At 34.1% G+C, this 19,373-nt stretch overlaps 1 protein-coding gene and 1 long non-coding RNA gene across 2 annotated transcripts; one reads left to right on the forward strand and one right to left on the reverse strand.

Moving 5' to 3' along the window:
• Nucleotides 6,135-18,204, forward strand: LOC109331331 (autophagy-related protein 2). Its single transcript, XM_019565749.1, has 14 exons — nt 6,135-6,573; nt 7,332-8,416; nt 9,017-9,165; nt 9,451-9,623; nt 9,783-12,962; nt 13,067-13,179; nt 13,501-13,696; nt 14,024-14,137; nt 14,626-14,733; nt 14,812-14,944; nt 15,668-15,870; nt 17,107-17,303; nt 17,415-17,618; nt 17,898-18,204. Exons 1-13 carry the CDS (start codon nt 6,370-6,372, stop codon nt 17,482-17,484), a joined length of 5,925 nt encoding a protein of 1,974 aa, XP_019421294.1. The 5' UTR covers nt 6,135-6,369; the 3' UTR covers nt 17,485-17,618; nt 17,898-18,204.
• On the reverse strand, nt 15,937-17,100 carry LOC109331332. Its single transcript, XR_002105776.1, has 2 exons — nt 16,998-17,100; nt 15,937-16,011 (listed from the first exon to the last, which is right to left on the reverse strand). It is a non-coding gene; the product is annotated as an uncharacterized LOC109331332 (long non-coding RNA).

The following is a 19,373-nucleotide window of genomic DNA, read 5'->3' on the forward strand; positions in this document are numbered from 1 at the left end:
GAATATGTTCTCGACATGCTCATGAACAACATACTTAAATCTCATCAACATCCATTGGTTGAATGTTGAGAGATCAAAGATTGAAGATGGAAGAAGCAAATGAGAAATGAGAGGAAAAATGAAGAGAGGATTACCTTCTCTTTGAAAATGCAAGAGTGTGAGAGTGAAGTGTGAAGTGTGAGGGTTTAAGGAGAGAAGGAAATCAGATTTCCCTCTAGGCAATCATCAAAAATCTCCTAGGGTGGCTAATGATGAGCTCAAGAGATATTTGAGAAAGTGATGTGAAATTTGCTTTATGGAAGTCAAATTTCACATCCCAATGCGAAATGACCACTTCGCGGATTTGTGCGATAAACATGCCCGAGTATTATCGGCCAATACTCGATCGGGTATTATAAATCGCCCGATTTTAATATCTGATTAGAATTTTGGATTTCGGCATTCCGAGTGAAAAATATTTAGAAAATAGGTATTGGTGTACTCAGGGTCTATACTGACTCGAAATGAAATTACAAAGTCAACGGCGAAATGGAATTCGATTTCGAGTTACGGAACTCAAAAACCACTTTTTGAGCCGTACCGGGTCAAATTGGAAATAGAATTTCAAGACTAAAACTCAACTAGAGTTTCGTCTAATTATTTACCGAAAATTCCCAGAAATTCATTTTCGAAAATATAATTAATAACAATATTAATAAAATCTTATAATTCAAAATCGTAAAATTCACGGTGTTACATATTGCATCAAGTGAGTTGCTTTGACAATAAACCTTCTTGTACCCCAAATCCCAAGCTAATAGAAGTTTGTAAAGTAAACCCACGAGCTTTACATGAAGATTATTTGAGATTTCCACATGGCTTGATTTGACAGTTAACTTTCTTGTACCCCAAATCTCAAGCCAATTGAACTCTGTAAATTAAACCCATGAGCTCCGCATGAAGATTATTTGAAGTTGGTCCCTTACTTTCTGAATCGCATTCGAGGTTTGAGATCCATAATTCTTTTTATTAAGGAGGATACTCAAATTTGGAATATACTTGGCCAAGAGCATACGAACCCAAAGCTTTTCATGATGCAAAAGATTCCAAACAAGTTTCCCCATAAGAAAGGTGTTACAACATCTATCAACTCTAATACCCAAACCACTTTGTCTTATTTTTTATCAGTTTTTTCTAACCAACTAAATGCATACCTTCACCTCCATTAAATCCCCAAATAAAATCTCGGACACATGAGCCGATACTTGAGCAAATAGATTGAGGGAGTCAAGTTATTTTCATGTAATTAGTCAAGATAGAAGATAAATCAGATTCGGCTAAAGTGACCCATTGTGAGAAGGTTTAGTTTCCACGAAGCTAGTCTTTTCTACATCTTTTCAATTGTAAAATTATACTCATCATTCCACAATCTCCCTTGTTTGATGGGGAATCCCATGTATTTACCAATTATCAAATGTGAACCAAATTGAAGTTATAGTTGCAAATTTCACCTTCTTAATATTTGAAAAACCTTTAGAACAGATTATGTTGAGGCCCGAAGCTTGGCTAAATCGCTCAAAAAAGTTTTTAATGTTGCGTAAGTGAGAGTATTTCACTTTGCAAAAAAGAAGGACACCATCAGTAAATAAAACGTAAGAAATGTTAGGTCACTCCTAGAGACTTTAATTGGGAGCCACTTTTTTTGACACACTTCATTTGTAATGAAAATTGATAATTCCTCCATGCACAAGACAAAAAGGTAAGGAGAAAGAAAATGTCATTGTCTAAGTCTTCTAGTGGGTTGGAACTTCTTAGGTTTGTTGTCATTCCAAATAATTGATAAGAATGAAGTAGATATGCAATACATGGTAAGATTAATGGTTACTTGAGAGAAACCAAAGTCATGCAAAATTCCTCTCATGAAACCCCAATCAATATTATCATAAGCCTTCTCCAAGTTAATCTTCATTTCAATCTCTCCATTTTTGCTTTCTGATTTACCCATATGATGCAAGATTTCCTGGAGAGCAATGGCATTATATGTCATTCCTTTCTAAGAAGGAAACTACTTTGAAGAGACCAAATAAGATCATTCAGAAGAGGACGAAGTCTGTTCACAAGAACCTTTGTGATAAGCTTATATAACATATTACACAAACTAATAGGTTTGAATTCCTTGAGGTTGCTAGGATATTCTTCTTTAGGAATTAGATGTAATAAGTTATGTGCCACAATCAGGTCGAATTGACCTATTTTGAAGGCTTCCTTTATGAATTTTCACCTATCATCGTCAATCAAATTCCAAATTTGTTTGTAGAAGATTACCGGAAAACAACTTGGACTAGGGGATTTGTAAGGATTCATGAAACTCAAAGCTCTAAAGACATCTTCTCTTGTAACCGGCTAAGAAATGATTGAACCCTATTCCTGAGTGAGCTTCGTCATATTAGTCGTAGGAAAAAATGGTCTTTGATGACCCCGATTATGGCAAAAACGTTTTTTGAAGTACTTTAAAGCTTCAAATTTCAAAATATCATCATTAGAGCAAGGGGTGGAGGAAATGGATTTTATTCCTCCTCCTAATGATAACTTGTGTATGGAAAAAGTTTGTATTCCTATTGCTGAATCTAACCTAATTTTTACAAGATTTATGCTCCTATTGTAGGATTTGGTCATATTCTTTTTGAAGATCTCATTGAAGAAAAATCAGTGATGACGAGTCATTATATTCAAGACTTCTATCACTACATTTAAGACTAGCTTCTAGATTTTTCTTGGGTGTGAAGATGTTACCAAATATATCCTTGGTGAATCTAATTGAATCTTCTTTCACCTTAATAAAAGCCAATGGGACATTAGCTGAGACAGGGGTCCAAGCTTGAGCAACCACTTTGTGATACTGATTGTGGGTGAGCCATATGCTTCATAGCAAAAGGGCCTTTGACCATTAGAATAAGTCATGCCACCAAAATGAAGGATAATGGGATTGCAATCAGAGTGAAGCCTACAAGAATTTTCGATGACCTCCTCTGGGAAATATTGTGATTCCTATGTCTAACTTTCTTGAAATATTGTGATTCCCTTACTAGTTTATATGCATCCAAAGTGTGAAGATTCGAATTCCTAAGACTGCAAAGAGAATACCATACAAGGACACACCCAAGAGGAGTTGGACTTGCATAAAGACATGCATATCCAACTTTTTATATGTATTCTTTAGCAACACCATCTTAAAATAAAATAAAGCAAAAACGATGGACAACATTCTCACATAGTGATGTATGAAGAGAATAGATGTATAAAACATTACTCTCACAAATAAACAATTTTTATTTATGATTTAATCATTATTGTTGTTAACATATATAAAACAGTGGTATATAAAATATTATATTATTCATATCATATATCATATATCATATAGATCTCACAAAAGTTTATGTTGGTTGTTGATTTGGTACACAACTTTCACTTATGTATAATGTCATGCACACATAGGCAAACTTTTTTATAAATGTGGTTCCATGCAGAGGCTATCAAGAGTACGCAAAAATACTATTTTCAAAATGATATAAAAAATAAAAAGAAAAATTTAATTACAAAATACCTTGTTAAGAACTTGCAATTATTTCTCTTGAAGTTAAATTATTTCTCTTCCACTTACTTCTCCAAGTAATTATTTATATATATATATATATATATATATATATTCAGGTGAAAAAAATAGTTATTTTGAAAAAGAATAATTAATATGAACCATTGTATCTTATTTGAATGATCAATGTTAAAATATAAATTCATATGAGTATCATGTGATTAATAACTAACTTTTAATCATAATAATTCATGTAAGTTGTAATGACGGAATTTATTGTTTTCACAGTTTTTATACGAGAACTGTTATCACTTGAATCACTCAGTATATATATTTATATAAATAAATAAGGAGATAAAAATATATTTTAAATTTGATCGGTATAATATTTAAAATGTTTAAATACATTTTCACTTAGTAACCTTATTTTAAAGTTGTGTCTCCTCAGTCATCTTTGTTTATCTTTTTTGTTCATTTGTTTTTTTAAGTTTAAAATCTGTCCTTTCACCATATCATCTTTTGTTTTTACCATAATTTATGGATTTTTCTTACCTCTTGCCGAAATCTATATAAACTTGGAAAAAACATTAAAAACTGACTAGTTATATGGGCTCAATCTAGTACTTGGAAAAAACATTAAAAAAACATTAAAAACTGACTAGTTATATGGGCTCAATGTGGTATCAAATGGTAGTGCAATGTTGGCGGTTGGTTGGCTACCATTGCAAGGTTAGGGGACCCTGTAGAGTATTGAAGAATAGTTCAGCCCAAATTTTGACATGTAGCAAAAATAGTTAATGGCATAATTTTTTTATTTTTCTTAAAATTAAGTATTTTTTTTGTTCTTAAATTAAGTAAATTAAAACATAAAAATATATTTCCCATTAGTTTATTTAAAAATTAAAAAACCACATATTAAGAATCATTAAAATGACAATTATTTGTGATACTATCAAATAATGTTGTTAATATCGTACCGGACATCAAACCAGTTATGGTACTGATATAGTGGTATAATGGTTCAACCAGTGGTTCACTAATTAAACCGCATACCAGTGAAATTAAATATAAAAATATAATATATTATCATTAATGTTAAAAAATTAATAAAAATCATTATTTTTTCATTTTAATTAAAAAATTAATTTTAAATAAAAATCGGCCGGTATGATCAGTACGGTTCAATTGAAAACCAGCCGGTGTGACCTGTTTTAACCGGTATGATTGCATGACCGGTATAATTATCGTATCGTACTAGTATTGAGACCGGTTTACCGGTTGAACCAGCCGGCACGAACCGGTTTTCATAACACTACTATCAAGAGTATCTCCTTATCTTTCTGGGATATCCTTGATAGTACTAGAGGGTATAATTTTGTGAGGGGATATAGGGTTGGAAACGAACTGAACTAGAATTTAGCTCGATAAGGATTGGTTCAGCTCAAAACTCGGCTAGAGTTTGATACGATTTATTTTTTAGCTCGAGTTTGACTCGATTAAAATTCATGAACTATCCAACTCGGTTCGAATTGGTTCATTAACTCAAATAATTAATTATTTTCAAAGAAATATTGTTTTCATATATAAATATAACGTTGTTTGTATATATAATAACAATAAATATAAAAATAATATATGAATCATAATAAACATAAAAGTTAGTTTATATAAATATACATGTATATATATACTGAGCTAGTATATGAACTTAACAAGTTAAATTGTATCTAACTCAAGTTCGATTCATTTGGTTCATAAACCAAGTTTCTAGAACTAAATAGCAAATTAAGTTTTGAACGAATACCTAGTTGATTCAGTTCATTGTCAGCCCTTGTATGATATTTATTATAAATTAAAATGTAAGCTATGGCTCAAACTATTTATCAAATTTTTATTTTGGCTTAAATTTGATCTTTAATCTTCTTAGTTTATAATTTGTGGTGAATTTAGTCATCATATTTTAATTTGACCATATTGAACTTTTAATGGTTTTAGTAATTGTATTCATTTCCAGCCTAAGAAATTTAGTTTAAAATATATAAAGTAATATTATAATATATTAAAACTAGAATAACGAAATCTAAAGAGCTATAAAATAATGAAAATTTAATAATATTAAATATATTATAAAAATATGAAAATTTAAAATAATATTATAAATTTTAAAAACGAATTTCCTATATATATTATTTGTTCCATAAAATATATATACTTTAATATTAATCCACTTCAATGAATATTATTATTTAATATAATAATCTAAATTTCATTTAGTGAATGACACCTAACTTGTTAGCCAAGATAATAACATGGATAGGATTACAACGAATCAAATCATTAAATTCATCAAAAACGTTAAGATTTAAGAAAAAACGGAATTATAAGATAAGATAAGAAAATAAATTTACCAAATAATGAGAATTCCATTTAAACCTTTTATAGTTTTATTTATATATGAAAAGGATAAAATAACGAAATAGCTTAGGAAAAAGGTGACACGAATACGGAATCGCAAAAAGGAAAAGACGCAAAAAAAGTTAAGAAAGTTAGACTCTCCTTCAAAATTTAAAAGTTAAAACCCCTTTCCCTTTCGTTCTTATTTATTCATTCATTCATCTTTTTTTATTTATTTTATATTTCTATTATTGTTCGTGTTTGCGTATGGAGTTTCATTCTTCTTCGCCGCCACAATTCTTAACCGTCGCAAATTCATATTCATATTCATATTTCAACCTTCTTTTCTTCCAATTTTCACCCTAAACCCTAATTTCTTCAATTACTCTTCGAATTCAACGATGTTTCCGTGGAACATTGCGAAATCGGCGGAGGCTTTGTTTTCACGGTGGGCGTTGAAGAGGGTTTGCAAATTCTTCCTTAAGAAGAAATTAGGGCAGTTCATTCTCGGTGATATTGATCTTGACCAGCTTGATGTTCAACTCTCTCAAGGCACCTTTCAGTTATCTGATCTTGCTCTCAATGTTGATTTCATCAACGCCAAGGTGGTATTTTTTTTAATTTTAAATTTTCATCGATTTTGTTATGTACTGTGAAGTTTTGAGGTGAAGAATATGTTAATTGTTGATATTATTGACTGCTTTACTTTGGGATTGAAGTTTCTTTCATGTGTGTTGCCCTATCAATGATTGATTCAGCTTTTACGAGAAGCTGTTTTTTAGCTTCTAAAAACAGCTTTTGAAAAAGAGGAGGAAGATTCCAAAAAGCATTTTTTATAATTGTAGCTGGACGCGAAGCAGCTTTTGATTTGCATCAAAGCTATACAATCAAAATCACTTATTTAGAATATTTTAGAACGACTTTTTAAAAGCTTAATGAAACGGGGCTAATTTTAATAGGGGATGTAAATAGATGAACTGAAGGCATACAATATTCTAGCGCGCTTCATACACATCACTTCTCATATATGCCAAATGCATTGAATGGTGCTTGTCATAGGAGCAATGTCATATTCTATTAATTTTTATTGTTGAACAGAACTAATATTGTTTTGGTTGGTCCACAAGGAGTTAGGCATAGTAGTAAGTGAACACCGCTGCGAGGGGCCAACAGAGGTTCAAAGGTTTGAATTCTGAAGGTGCCTCTTGTTAGGACAGCCTAACTATATCCGTAGGGATCAGTCCCAGCCAAAAGGTGTTAGGATACCCAGTGAAACACAGAATTTTTTGTTGTTGACTCTGTTGGAAATCATTGAAAGTATTTTTTAATTATCTTATTCCTTTCGTCTGCTCATGTTTTACAGTTTGGCAAGGCAGCATCCTTAACAGTCAAAGAAGGATCAATTGGCTACCTTTTGGTTAAAATGCCTTGGAGTGGTCAAGGTTGTGAGGTTGAAGTGAATGAGCTTGAACTAGTAGTTTCTCCCTGCACAGATATAATCTCAACTAGTGGCGATGAAACTTGTAGCTCTGACGATGTTGATAGTAGCCACCTCAAATATAGCTCAACTAGAACTGAGCGTGAAATAGCAGATGATGCATTGAAGTCAGCTTCGATTGATGTTCATGAAGGTGTTAAAACTATTGCAAAGATGGTAAAGTGGTTGCTCACAAGCTTCCATGTGAAAATAACAAACATAATTGTTGCGTTTGATCCATCTTTAGTCAATGGAAAGAAGACAACAGAATGTCATAGTGCCTTAGTTCTTCGAATTTCCGAAATAGAGTGTGGAACAAGTCTGTCTGAAGATGGTGATTTGAATGCTGATGTTCTTGGAATAAGCCAGTTAACAAACTTTGTAAAGTTTAATGGAGCAGTACTTGAGCTCCTCAAAATAGATAATGAAGATGACCAGTTATCCTTTCCTCATGTATCAGGAGAAGGATGTGGTGAACCTGTTTTGGAGTCAAATAAAGCCACATGTTCAGTCATGACAGGAAAGCAAGGTGGATTTGGTGGAAATGTAAAATTAACTATTCCTTGGAAAAATGGTTCTTTGGACATTTGCAAGGTGGATGCAGATATTTATGTTGACCCCATAGTGTTAAGATTTCAACCTAGCACAATCAAATGGCTATTGCATTCATGGGAAACTTTTAAGAATCTGGATAAGGATGGGAAAGGCTGCATGGATCACAACTTAAAAGAATCTGCTCAGTTGAATTCTACATATCTATTCCATTCAGCAACTTCAGTGCCGGTTACAAATGCCACCGGTGAAATTGTAACCGGTCATGGTTGTTTGCCTGCCTGCTGCTCTTCTTTGACACAACCAGAACAACTTACTGAAGCTTTGCTGCCCGCGTCTCATCTTATATCAGACTGGGTGCCGTTTTCTACTCATATAAATATTAAAGATGGTATTCAGGAACTCGATTTTGGGGCAAGGCAGGTCTTTTTCCCTCTTTTTTAAATGCCTTTGATTAAAGTAGAGTGTGCTGGAAATAAATTGAAGTTAGAACTCTATCTAGAAGCTTTGGGAATAATGGAAGTTTTATTTTGGTTTCACCAATTCACACCACTTGACAAACTCATAATTAAAATTCTCCCTTTTGTGCCATCTTATTGAACTTTAGAAATTCCTAGGCTGCTTTGTAGGTAAACATTGACTGTTAATCACTCCCCACTTCCCAGAGAGAAAAAGAAACTGTCCAGTTTCTCTTGCATTCAAATTTCACTACTAGTTGTATGCCTAACTGCGTGACAGGTGAAACTTTAAGACTGTTATGTAATTCTAGCTTGCTGTATAATCAATTAAACTTTCCTTATGGTCACCTGCATATAAATTCACCAATTTGTGTATGTTCTACAGTCTTATTTAATGTTCACAATGATCCCATAATATTATTTCCTTAGGATACATATTATGTACAGAAGCTATGTAGCAAGTCTGTATATTTAGCATTTTATAGGCCTTCCCTACATTTATTGATTCATTAATAGGTTTGGATGCTATTGATAATTCTGTTGTTCTGGGGATTCCTGCAGTGTGGATCAGTTTTTTGAATGTATTGATGGAATGAGGAATTCTCAATCTGCTTTAGGGAGCAGTGGAGTGTGGAATTGGACACATTCTGTTCTTAGTGCTGTAACTGCTGCATCCAACCTTGCTTCTGGATCCATGCATATTCCATCTGGTAATTGAAATCTTATGTTATTATAATAGTTATCATGAAAACTTTTTTTTATCTCAAATTTTCTTTTGCACTATGCTTTTTTATTATTTTCTGAGTCTGGCTTGTAACTTTTTTATATATCATCATTCTTTCTTATTGTGTTTTCTTCATGTCTCAGTACAACCAAATATATGGGAGGCTTTTGTATGTAACGATCTGCTTAATAAATGCATGCATACTGTATATTATTCCCTTTTGATAGTTTGTTGGTCATTAACTTGTTTTTTTTCTTTTACTAAACAACAGAGCCGCAGCATGTGGAGACCATTCTCAGAGCGACTTTTGCTGGAATATCTGTTGTTTTATCATTTTGTGATGAAGAACAGAACCACTTGTGTAACCCTAAAATTGATAATCCACTTGGATTACAGATGGATTATCTTGGTGCAGAATGCAGCGGAATAGTTCTTGTTTTGCAAGTAATTTTTTAACACATTTTCTTCCTAAAAAAACCCTTCTGATCTCCATAGCCATGCCTTCATGCTGGGCTTGTGAGACCCTATTTACATGTATCTGCTGTCTGCTACTTGATTTTTGACCCCTTTTTTCTAACATTAAATGCATTATGACCTCAATAGGTACGCCCTCAAGGTATGACTCTTAATGGAACGGTGAAGCTTATAGAAGTTGCTAATTTCTTGAACATTGGAATCGATGCTAAAACTCAAAGTGCTTTGGTTCAACATCTACAAACTAAGGTCCTTGGTGCTCTCCCTTCGTCTACTTCTTATGATCTAGATTCAGATTCATTAATTGGGCCAGTTGCAACCGATTTTCCATTTGGAAATAAAGACCACATATTGAAAGTTACATTGTTTAGAACTGCTGGTGTCACCGATTGCAAATATATTGTGCAAGCAAGTTCATCTGATGGTTGTCTGAATGGGCTGACATCATTTTCGCTGAACCTTCCCCCATTCATATTCTGGGTAATCTTTTCTGCAATATATATGCTCACTGACCTGTTAAAAGAAGTTGGAAAATCACTTGAAGTGCATAATAATGCAAAGGAAATTCTGTCTGAATCCTCAGATAAGTGTGGATCATCTCTGACTGATGTGAAAGGACGTTCAAGTCCATGTGTGACATCCTTCTCCACAACAGAATGTTTGCGTGGTGATATATCTATTTCTAGTGCAAGAGTAATACTGTGTTTTCCTTTTGAAAAAGGTGGAGATCATGCTGATTTCTTTTCCTCTCAAGAATTTATTGCTCTTGATTTTACACCATCATCACCTTTGAGCAAGGTTTGCACTCCGAATGGTAGTCAAACTTCACATGCAAGTTCAAAGAATAGATTACCTTCAGTAGCTGCACAATCTGTTCAGTTAAACTTTTGTGATCTAGATGTCTACCTGATCGCATCAACAAGAAATAGTACCGGAAGAATCAACTCCTATAACATGCCGAATGAGAAAATTTCTGCTAGCTGTTTTCTTTCTGTTGCACACAGAAAAGGTTCTTGCTCAGTTGTTAGCGTAGTTTGGCAGGGGGGTCAGGTGACTGGTCCTTGGATTGCAAAGAAAGCCAGGTTATTCGCTAATTCAGAGCAATCAAATGGCAAAGACGGTATTGCAGGAAGAGGGTATGAGTTCGCATCTGCCTCAACGGTGAAAGATCAGGAAAATTGGAAGTCTCAAACTCAACAAGAGATGATTCTAAGCTCATCATTTTTCATGCATGTCCATCTATCTGAACTTGTAATTAATGTGAATGATTCTCAATATAAAAGCATAAATCGCCTTTTGCTTCAGATACTAAATGCATTGACACATGTGACATCTCAAGAAAGCAATGTTGAGAAAGAATCTCCGGTCTCCCAGTCATCCGTATTTTTGGAATCTGATTCTGTTGAAGTTCTTGTTAGCAGGGATACGTATGAGACTGAGAGTATCAGAAGCTCAATGCAGAGTGAACTTCCTGGTCAGTGGCACAAATTTAAGCTGAAGGTTCAAAAGTTTGAGTTGCTGTCTGTCACAAATACTGGCGGTGTTAAGGCTGCTAGTTTCTTTCGATTAACCCATGGTGAAGGCAAGTTGTGGGGGCTCATAACTGGAGCTCCTGATCATGAGTTTCTTCTAGTTACTTGTAGCAACTCCTCTGTGAAGCGAGGTGATGGAGGGGGTTCTAATGCATTATCTTCTAAATGTGCTAGCTCTGATATCATATTTCTGTCTGACCCAGCTATTTTGCATAAAATTACATCTATAACTGTCAGTTGTGCCACAGTTATTGCTGTAGGTGGTCGTTTGGATTGGTTTGATGCAATATCATCTTTTTTCAGTTTCCCTGCTTCTGATACTGAAGATGCAGGTGATACTAGCATTGCAAAGAGGGAACTAGGTCTATCTTATAGATCTTCTTTTGTTCTCAGCTTGATTGACATTGCATTGAGCTATGAGCCGTATATGAAGAACCTGGTGGTTCAGAGTCAAGTCCTGAATTCAGAGTCTGGCCTTTCTTGTGTCAAAGATATGGGCGAACAATATGTTGCTTGTCTGTTGGCTACGTCCTCCCTGACACTTTCAAATTCAACTTCTGTAGATTCAGTTGAGGGTGTTTACCAAATTAGAGTGCAAGATCTGGGGCTTCTACTTCATTTAGTGTCAGAGTTGAATTATCTCTCTGGCACTTACAGTGTAGAAAATCTTCAGAAGACTGGTTATGTTAAAGTTGCTCAGGAGGCTTTTCTGGAGGCAAGTTTGAAAACCAACTGTACCTCTGGTCTTCTATGGGAGCTACAATTGTCTAAGTCTCACCTTTATGTTGAAACTTGCCATGATACAACATCTGCTCTGATTCGTTTGGCTGCTCAGCTCCAGCAGTTATTTGCCCCGGATGTGGAGGAATCTATTGTGCATTTGCAGAATAGGTGGGATAATATTCAACAGGCTCAACAAATGAATGAATTTATTCATGAAAGTAAGAATTTCAGCTATGAATCCATGGCTTCAACTTCCGAACAATCCTCTCCAAAAACATTTTCAAAGGATGTATCAAACATAGCTGGCTTGATGGATGAAATATGTGAAGATGCATTTCAATTGAATAGAAATAATACACAGCAATCTTATTCCTTTGAATCGGAATTTTGCATGCCATTTGATGGAAACTTAATTAAGGTTGGTCAGATCAGTATGGATGAGCCTGAAGTTCTCTCTCATGAATTAAGTTTGACTGAGTCCGTGCCTTTAATTGGACAGGAAAGTAGTCAAACTTCATTTCTGCAAGAGGGTTGCTTTCCAGAGATTATAGAAAGCTATTGTTTATCTGACTTACGCCCTCTCTCAGAGCTATCCGCTGGTATGCATTCCGATCAACTTTCTAGACACAAACTGAGGAATGTGGAACATAGAGGTATTGAAAGAGGAAGTGGTGGATGGTATGGACACAATTCTCTGAAAGTATTAGAAAATCACATTTCTGAGGAAAGTGAACAAACTGGACTGATAAAGGCTGAAGATCATCACATGCTTCCATCTAATGATAGTTCATCATACAGTGAGACTCGTGGGCGTGTAATTCTTAAGAAGATTGATATAAAGTGGAGACTGTATGGAGGTTCTGACTGGCTTGATTCAGGGAAAACTGGACAACATTATGGGAGAGATACATCTGTATGCTTAGAACTTGCATTGTCTGGGATGAAATTTCAGTATGATATATTTCCAGTTGGTGGCCTACGTGTATCTAAGATGTCTGTATCTGTACAAGATTTTTATCTGTATGACAGAAGCCAAGATGCACCATGGAAACTGGTAATCTAAGTTTAGTTGCTTTAAATTTGCATCACTTTACATCAAAACATTTTGTATCTTGCAAGTTCTATGTCTTTTTATAATTCTATATTTTTTAATGAAAGGTGCTAGGATATTATCAGTCAAAAGGTCATCCTAGGGAATCGTATTCAAAAGCATTTAAGTTGGACTTGGAAGCAGTCAGACCAGATCCTTTAACACCTCTTGAAGAGTACAGGTAAGAGTATTATAAATTTATTATAATAAATATGGATGAAACTATTTTTGGAAAATCTCATCTTTAGTTGTGATTGAAAAAGTAAGTTGCATGTTACAACACCCAAATTGCTCAGGGTGTTGCTCAGACTTCCCTCGAGTAGTTCTTGACCTGTACCTGTTGTTGGCTAAAAGATAACAACATGGTGTTGGTTGGTGAGGTTTACTGCCTGGTTCTCTATAGCTTTACATGACAATGACATTGTCTGACTTGTTTCATAGCTAATAATGTCTTTGTGGGTCAGGGAAGGCCTCACACAGTGCTTTTGTATATCTCTTTCAGGTTGAATGTTGCTTTTCTTCCTATGCTATTGCATCTACATCAACGCCAGCTTGATTTTCTTGTTAATTTCTTTGGGAGAAAAAACTCATTAAATGATCAGTTTCCTGATATGGAGGATTCAAAATCTTTGCCTGAGAAGGGTAAAGATCTTGGATCTCATTCAATTTCTCAAGAGGCATTGCTTCCTTATTTCCAGGCAAGTGGTGTTTTATAACATGCTTAAAGAAATTCATGTTTTGCTAGACATATTTGGATTTGCAATGTTCTGTTTGTATTATGAAGCTTGCAAAGAAATATGGAGAACCCATATACCCAACTCAGTTGACACCTAACTGAAGAATGTTATCCCTGGTTCAATTCATCATGTTGCTCTGATTTTTAATGTCATTGTGTTTAGGCTATTGTCCAGTTAAAGAAACACAATCTAATCCTCATCTTAGACTTTATTTAGGAGATGTTAATCTGATGGACTTTTCTTCTAGCCGGTAATATTAATGTATTTGGATATTAAGTTTTGTTTCAGAAACTAGATATATGGCCTATTCTTGTTCGGGTGGATTACAGTCCTAGTCATGTAGATCTAGCGGCATTAAGACATGGGAAGTATGTAGAACTTGTCAATCTTGTTCCTTGGAAGGTAAATTATACTTTTTAATATTTTATTCAAGAATTTCCTTCTTGGTTTAATTTCCTAATTACCCATATTGTCATTGGATGGACTCAATGTTATAATTAGAACTGAGCATCACTTCATTGTCTAAATTGTCTATAGAACTATTTGGTAGGGTATATGCAAGTGACTTACAAATGTTGGTTTTATTAAATTAAAAATACTGACCTGGAAATCCCATGTCCTTATATTGGTTGTTGTTTTTATTAAATTAAAACGGATGTAAATCTGGGATTCCCTTGTCCTTATATAGGTAGTTCCGGATCTTGTTTAAATAAATAAACTGTTTTTTAAACTAAGCTGGACATGTGTGTGTTTGCTGAAATGAATAAATTTTATATGCTCATTGCCACAGCATTCCTGGTTGTGTATTATGGAAAATATTAAAAAGGATTGTTGACCCGTTTTTATTTGTGATATTTACTATGAGAATAACTTGTTGTAATTTGTCCCAGGGGGTTGAGCTAAACCTGAAACATGTTCATGCTGCTGGCATCTATGGTTGGGGCAGTGTTTGTGAAACAACTGTAGGGGAGTGGTTGGAAGATATATCCCAGAACCAGGTATTCTAGCAGGAATTATATTCCTTAAGAACATGAGGAATAATTTATACCTCTTCACTCATAATTTTCAACGTGTAGATTCATAAAATACTGTGGGGGCTTCCTACTGTACGATCATTGATTGCAGTAGGGGCTGGTGCTGCTAAGCTGGTTTCATCTCCGATAGAGAACTATAAGAAGGAGCGGAGGGTGCTCAAGGGTATGCAGAGAGGTAGGTTCCATTTATAGAAATTTCTTCATTAGTCTATCTGTATGTGTATGTATGTTCAAACAAAAAAGTAAGCAGCAATTGTCATTGTTTATTTGAGACATCTGTTGGTAGTGCTAACATTTCTAAAAGTATTTATTTAGATATTTGAACACTAAGTAGACAAAATGAAGAATTAATTTTATTAACCAAAACATTTTCCTTCTTGATGGAAGATTGAACCACTATCTTCATTTGTTTACTGTAGCAAATCATTTAATTAATTTTAATATAAATATTTTGTGTGTGAAAATTTTATATAAATATTATTACTCTATGCTGTCTGCTGCATGTATTGAATAATATAGCTGAATGGGGCAGTGTCTCCTAGTATCCATTAGTTTTGAACAATGATTTATGCTAATGGGGAGCGATTAATTGACTATTTGGACTTTGTTTTCAACTCTATTGTATTGAGGTTAGATTATAAGATTGTGTTTATTAAATTTTTGCCGTGAAGCTGATCATACGGGATACAGGTTTTGATTAAAAGGCTAATAAGTGCTCATCATTTAACTACTTTTATTATATGCTCTTTTTGCTGGCACTGTATTCATAACTAAATATTATAAAAGATACTATTTGTATGATTATAAAATTGTTTGGTTTATTTTCTGGATGTCCAAATTGTAATGTTAATTTGTCATACTTCAGATTAGTTTTCATTGTACTTGAAAATCATTGTAGGTACAATTGCATTTCTTCGAAGCATTTCTCTTGAAGCTGTTGGACTGGGAGTTCATTTAGCTGCTGGAGCACATGACATTCTGCTTCAAGCAGAATATATCCTGGCAAGTGTACCTTCTACAACCCCCCTGCCTATAAAAGATAAATCGATGACAGATATTCGATCTAATCAACCTAAAGATGCCCAACAGGGAATTCAGCAGGTGCACTGTCGAATATTTTGAGAATGAAATGATGTTTTTATGTTGTATTTCTTGTTTTTATGTTTATGTTAAAATGAAGGCTGGAAAAAGACACACATTGATTAAATTGAACACAAGATCAATGATTTGGAGTCACTTGTACTCGTAGTAGTTAAGATCGTGATTTAACTCGTAGGATCGGTAGATCTTACGAGTTTTCAAGAGCTAGTGAGTCACATGCCCACTCTGAATGTGATCTCACCACCGCCGAGGAAGATTGTAGGATCATAAGATTGCTGTCTCGTTGTGATTTTCTGTTTTTATGGTAAAAACCCTAAATTGTAAAATTCCCATCTTCTAAATCTGTATAGAAAAGAAAACCCATGGCTCAAAATCATTTGACCGCCCAAAATTCTTCTAAACCCTAAATTTTAAAATAACAAACATATCATAACCATAATAGAAGTAGAAGCTATAGCCACAACCAAAAGCTCCCAAGACTTCATTTTCAAGTTTCCTTATTATCATCTTCATCTTCAACATGTTTGTTTTCCTTATTCTCTCTGAAGTGATGTTCTTTCTCTCTTTTATGTTGTAATGTGTAATGGGAGAAAAATGGTATTCACTGTATTGCCGTTGTTATGTTCTCTCTTCTTTTTATGTGCTTTTGTTGTGTTACACTTTTGTTAAATTTTGTTTTGTACGTGTCACAGTCAGCACTCAAATTGACGTTTGTTCCACTTTCGACATACATGCTATTATAATATACTTGTAGCCTACATAAAACATGTTTACACATAAAACACGGTGTAGTTACATGATATTTCCACATACATATTATACTATATATATAATGTATGTAATATAATATTAGGCTTTTATACTTGTTGTTGCTTTTTGCTATCAATAGTTGATTGGGTTGACTTGTTAGTTTTGCAATTATGTGAGACCTAATACTTTTGTATGCATATATTTTGATGTTGAAAGTTTAAGTTTTAAAGCTGAAGTTTTTATTATTGTGTATATGTATGTCTAAAAAATCAATATTTGGTAGGATCTTACGATCCGTGTTACGATCACACGTTTTACGTTTTCGTCTACCCTTCCGATCTTACGTAAGATCTCGATCTTGTCAACTATGCTTGTACGTACTACATAGAAAACATGGATACTTGAATAATAACAGCAATGCTAGGTGTTTTTGTTATGCTTTTCTTCTGACTATAAAAAATGTTATTTTTCTTGACCTTATGACAGGCTTATGAGAGTCTCAGTGATGGCCTGGGAAAATCTGCTGCTGTGTTAGTTCAAAACCCCTTGAAAAAATACCAGCGTGGCTCAGGTGCAGGACCTGCCTTAGCTGCTGCTGTTCGAGCAGTTCCTGCAGCTGCGATAGCTCCTGCTTCTGCTTGTGCAAGTGCTGTACACTACGCTCTTCTTGGATTTAGAAATAGGTCTCTGATAAAGTTGACTTGATTTCCGATGATTTTTTTCTTGGTTGACGACTTTCTTTTTAGTAATTTTGAACTTTCCGGACCTGAATCATCTCCTTTTCCCCTTTGCAGCTTAGATCCTGAACGTAAAAAGGAGTCCATGGAGAAATATTGTCCAACGCAACCCTGGGAAGAAGACTGATAACTGTTGTGCCATTTGTGGCATATTACTTCCTCGTTGTGCTGAAATGGCATTACATCCTATTGCTTCGCTGACCAAGTGTGGAGCTCCAAAGGAGCTTTCTTAAATCTGCAGGGTGGTGTACCGTGTAACATGTGAGTTGGACCACCTTTAGTATTAGAAGATAAGGAAAAATGCACTTCACCAATTTGAGGTTAAGCGGATTAGCATGAATATCTTGCTGGTTAATTTTTAATGTTATTGCCAGACAATATGATACTGCTTTTAAGCTAATAATTCTTTTCACGTTCTCATTATGCACCAGTATGAGATTCTCTATGCCAGTTGATTCTTGAATTCTGTTTTCTGAATGTGATACTTTTAGATAATAAACTGACTTACATCCTTTCCCACTTGTATGTTCTTGGCTGCAGATGTACAGTAACGGAACCAGTCTGCTGATTCTTTCATGTCGGAAATTGTATATACTATGAATATGGTTGGTGCTTCTTAGTCCCAACCTGATTGAAGTAGGGATAATAACCGCATTGGTTTAGTTAGATGATTTCTCACCTAGAGACTAAGACTTGTTTTTTGGTGTAGTTAGATGTACATAATATCATTATTTGAAAAGTTTGATATATGTATTGCCTTTATTTAAGTAAATAGTTGCACCCATGTTTATTATTACTACACAACAATCTTCAGTCATTTAATTTTTACTCTGATGTAGCTTTTGATAATCCAGACTCTCAATGCTTTGGCAATGATTGCTAAGTTTAGATAGGAGGAGGTAGATAATAATGTAAAATGCGTGATTGTAACATTTATCATAAGATTTTATCAAATATTGATATTTTAGATATATATACAAAATAATAAAATCTTCAACTTTCTTCATTATTATAAATAATAAAATTAACAAGTAGCACTTGATAAACTTAAACTTCCAATATATTTATGCATTTAAAAGTATTAAGTTTTATATAATTGTAAAACTAAGATGTCAACATAATCAACTAAAGTGTAAAATATATATAATATAATATGTATAATATAATATGTATGTAGAAGTTTTAGGTGGAAATTTCATGTTTTATGTAGCCTACACCTATATTATAATAATATGCATGGGAGAATGGAACACAAAAAAATAAGAGAGAAAACATACCAAAGGTAACATATTGAGCACTATTTTTCTCCTATTATACAGTACAACGTAAAAGAGAGAAATAATATCACTTTAGAGAGAATAAGGAAAAGAAATATGTTAAAAATGATAATAAGGAAAAGTCTTCAAAATGAAGTCTTTGGGAGTTTCTACTTGTAGTTGTAAATTCTACTTCTATTCTGGTTATAGTTTGTTTGTTATTTTGCAATTTAAGGGTTAGAAGAATTTTGGGTGGATCAAATAATTTTGGGCGGATCAAATAATTTTGGGCTATGAGTATTTTGGGCGGATCAAATAATTTTGGGCTATGAGTTTCCCCTTCTATACGGTTTTAAAAGATGAGGATTTTGCAATTTATGGTTTTTGCCATAAAAACAGAAAATCATTAACAAGACGATGATTTTACGACCCCATAGTCTTCCCCAATGAACTCACTAGTGGTGGTGACATCGCATTCAGAGTGGGCACATGACTCGCTAGCTCTTGAAAATCCATAAGATCTACTTATCCTAAAGTAAAATCACGATCTGAGTTGGTACTGTTTGGAACTAATTCCTATGGACTTGGTTGTAAAAAAGGTTGCCTTCATTGACCTTGTTGGCTCTTGGGCCATTGTTGAGGCCAAGTTTTGAGCTTTGTGCCTAGTTTGTTTTTTCAGCTAATCATAGGTCATGATTTATGAAGTGATGTATATTGTGGGATATGTTCCCTGACTTGTATAGTTGTAAATGCTGTTGGG

This window comes from Lupinus angustifolius, chromosome LG17 (assembly GCF_001865875.1).
Source record: "Lupinus angustifolius cultivar Tanjil chromosome LG17, LupAngTanjil_v1.0, whole genome shotgun sequence".
In the NCBI taxonomy this organism is placed as follows: Eukaryota; Viridiplantae; Streptophyta; class Magnoliopsida; order Fabales; family Fabaceae; genus Lupinus; species Lupinus angustifolius.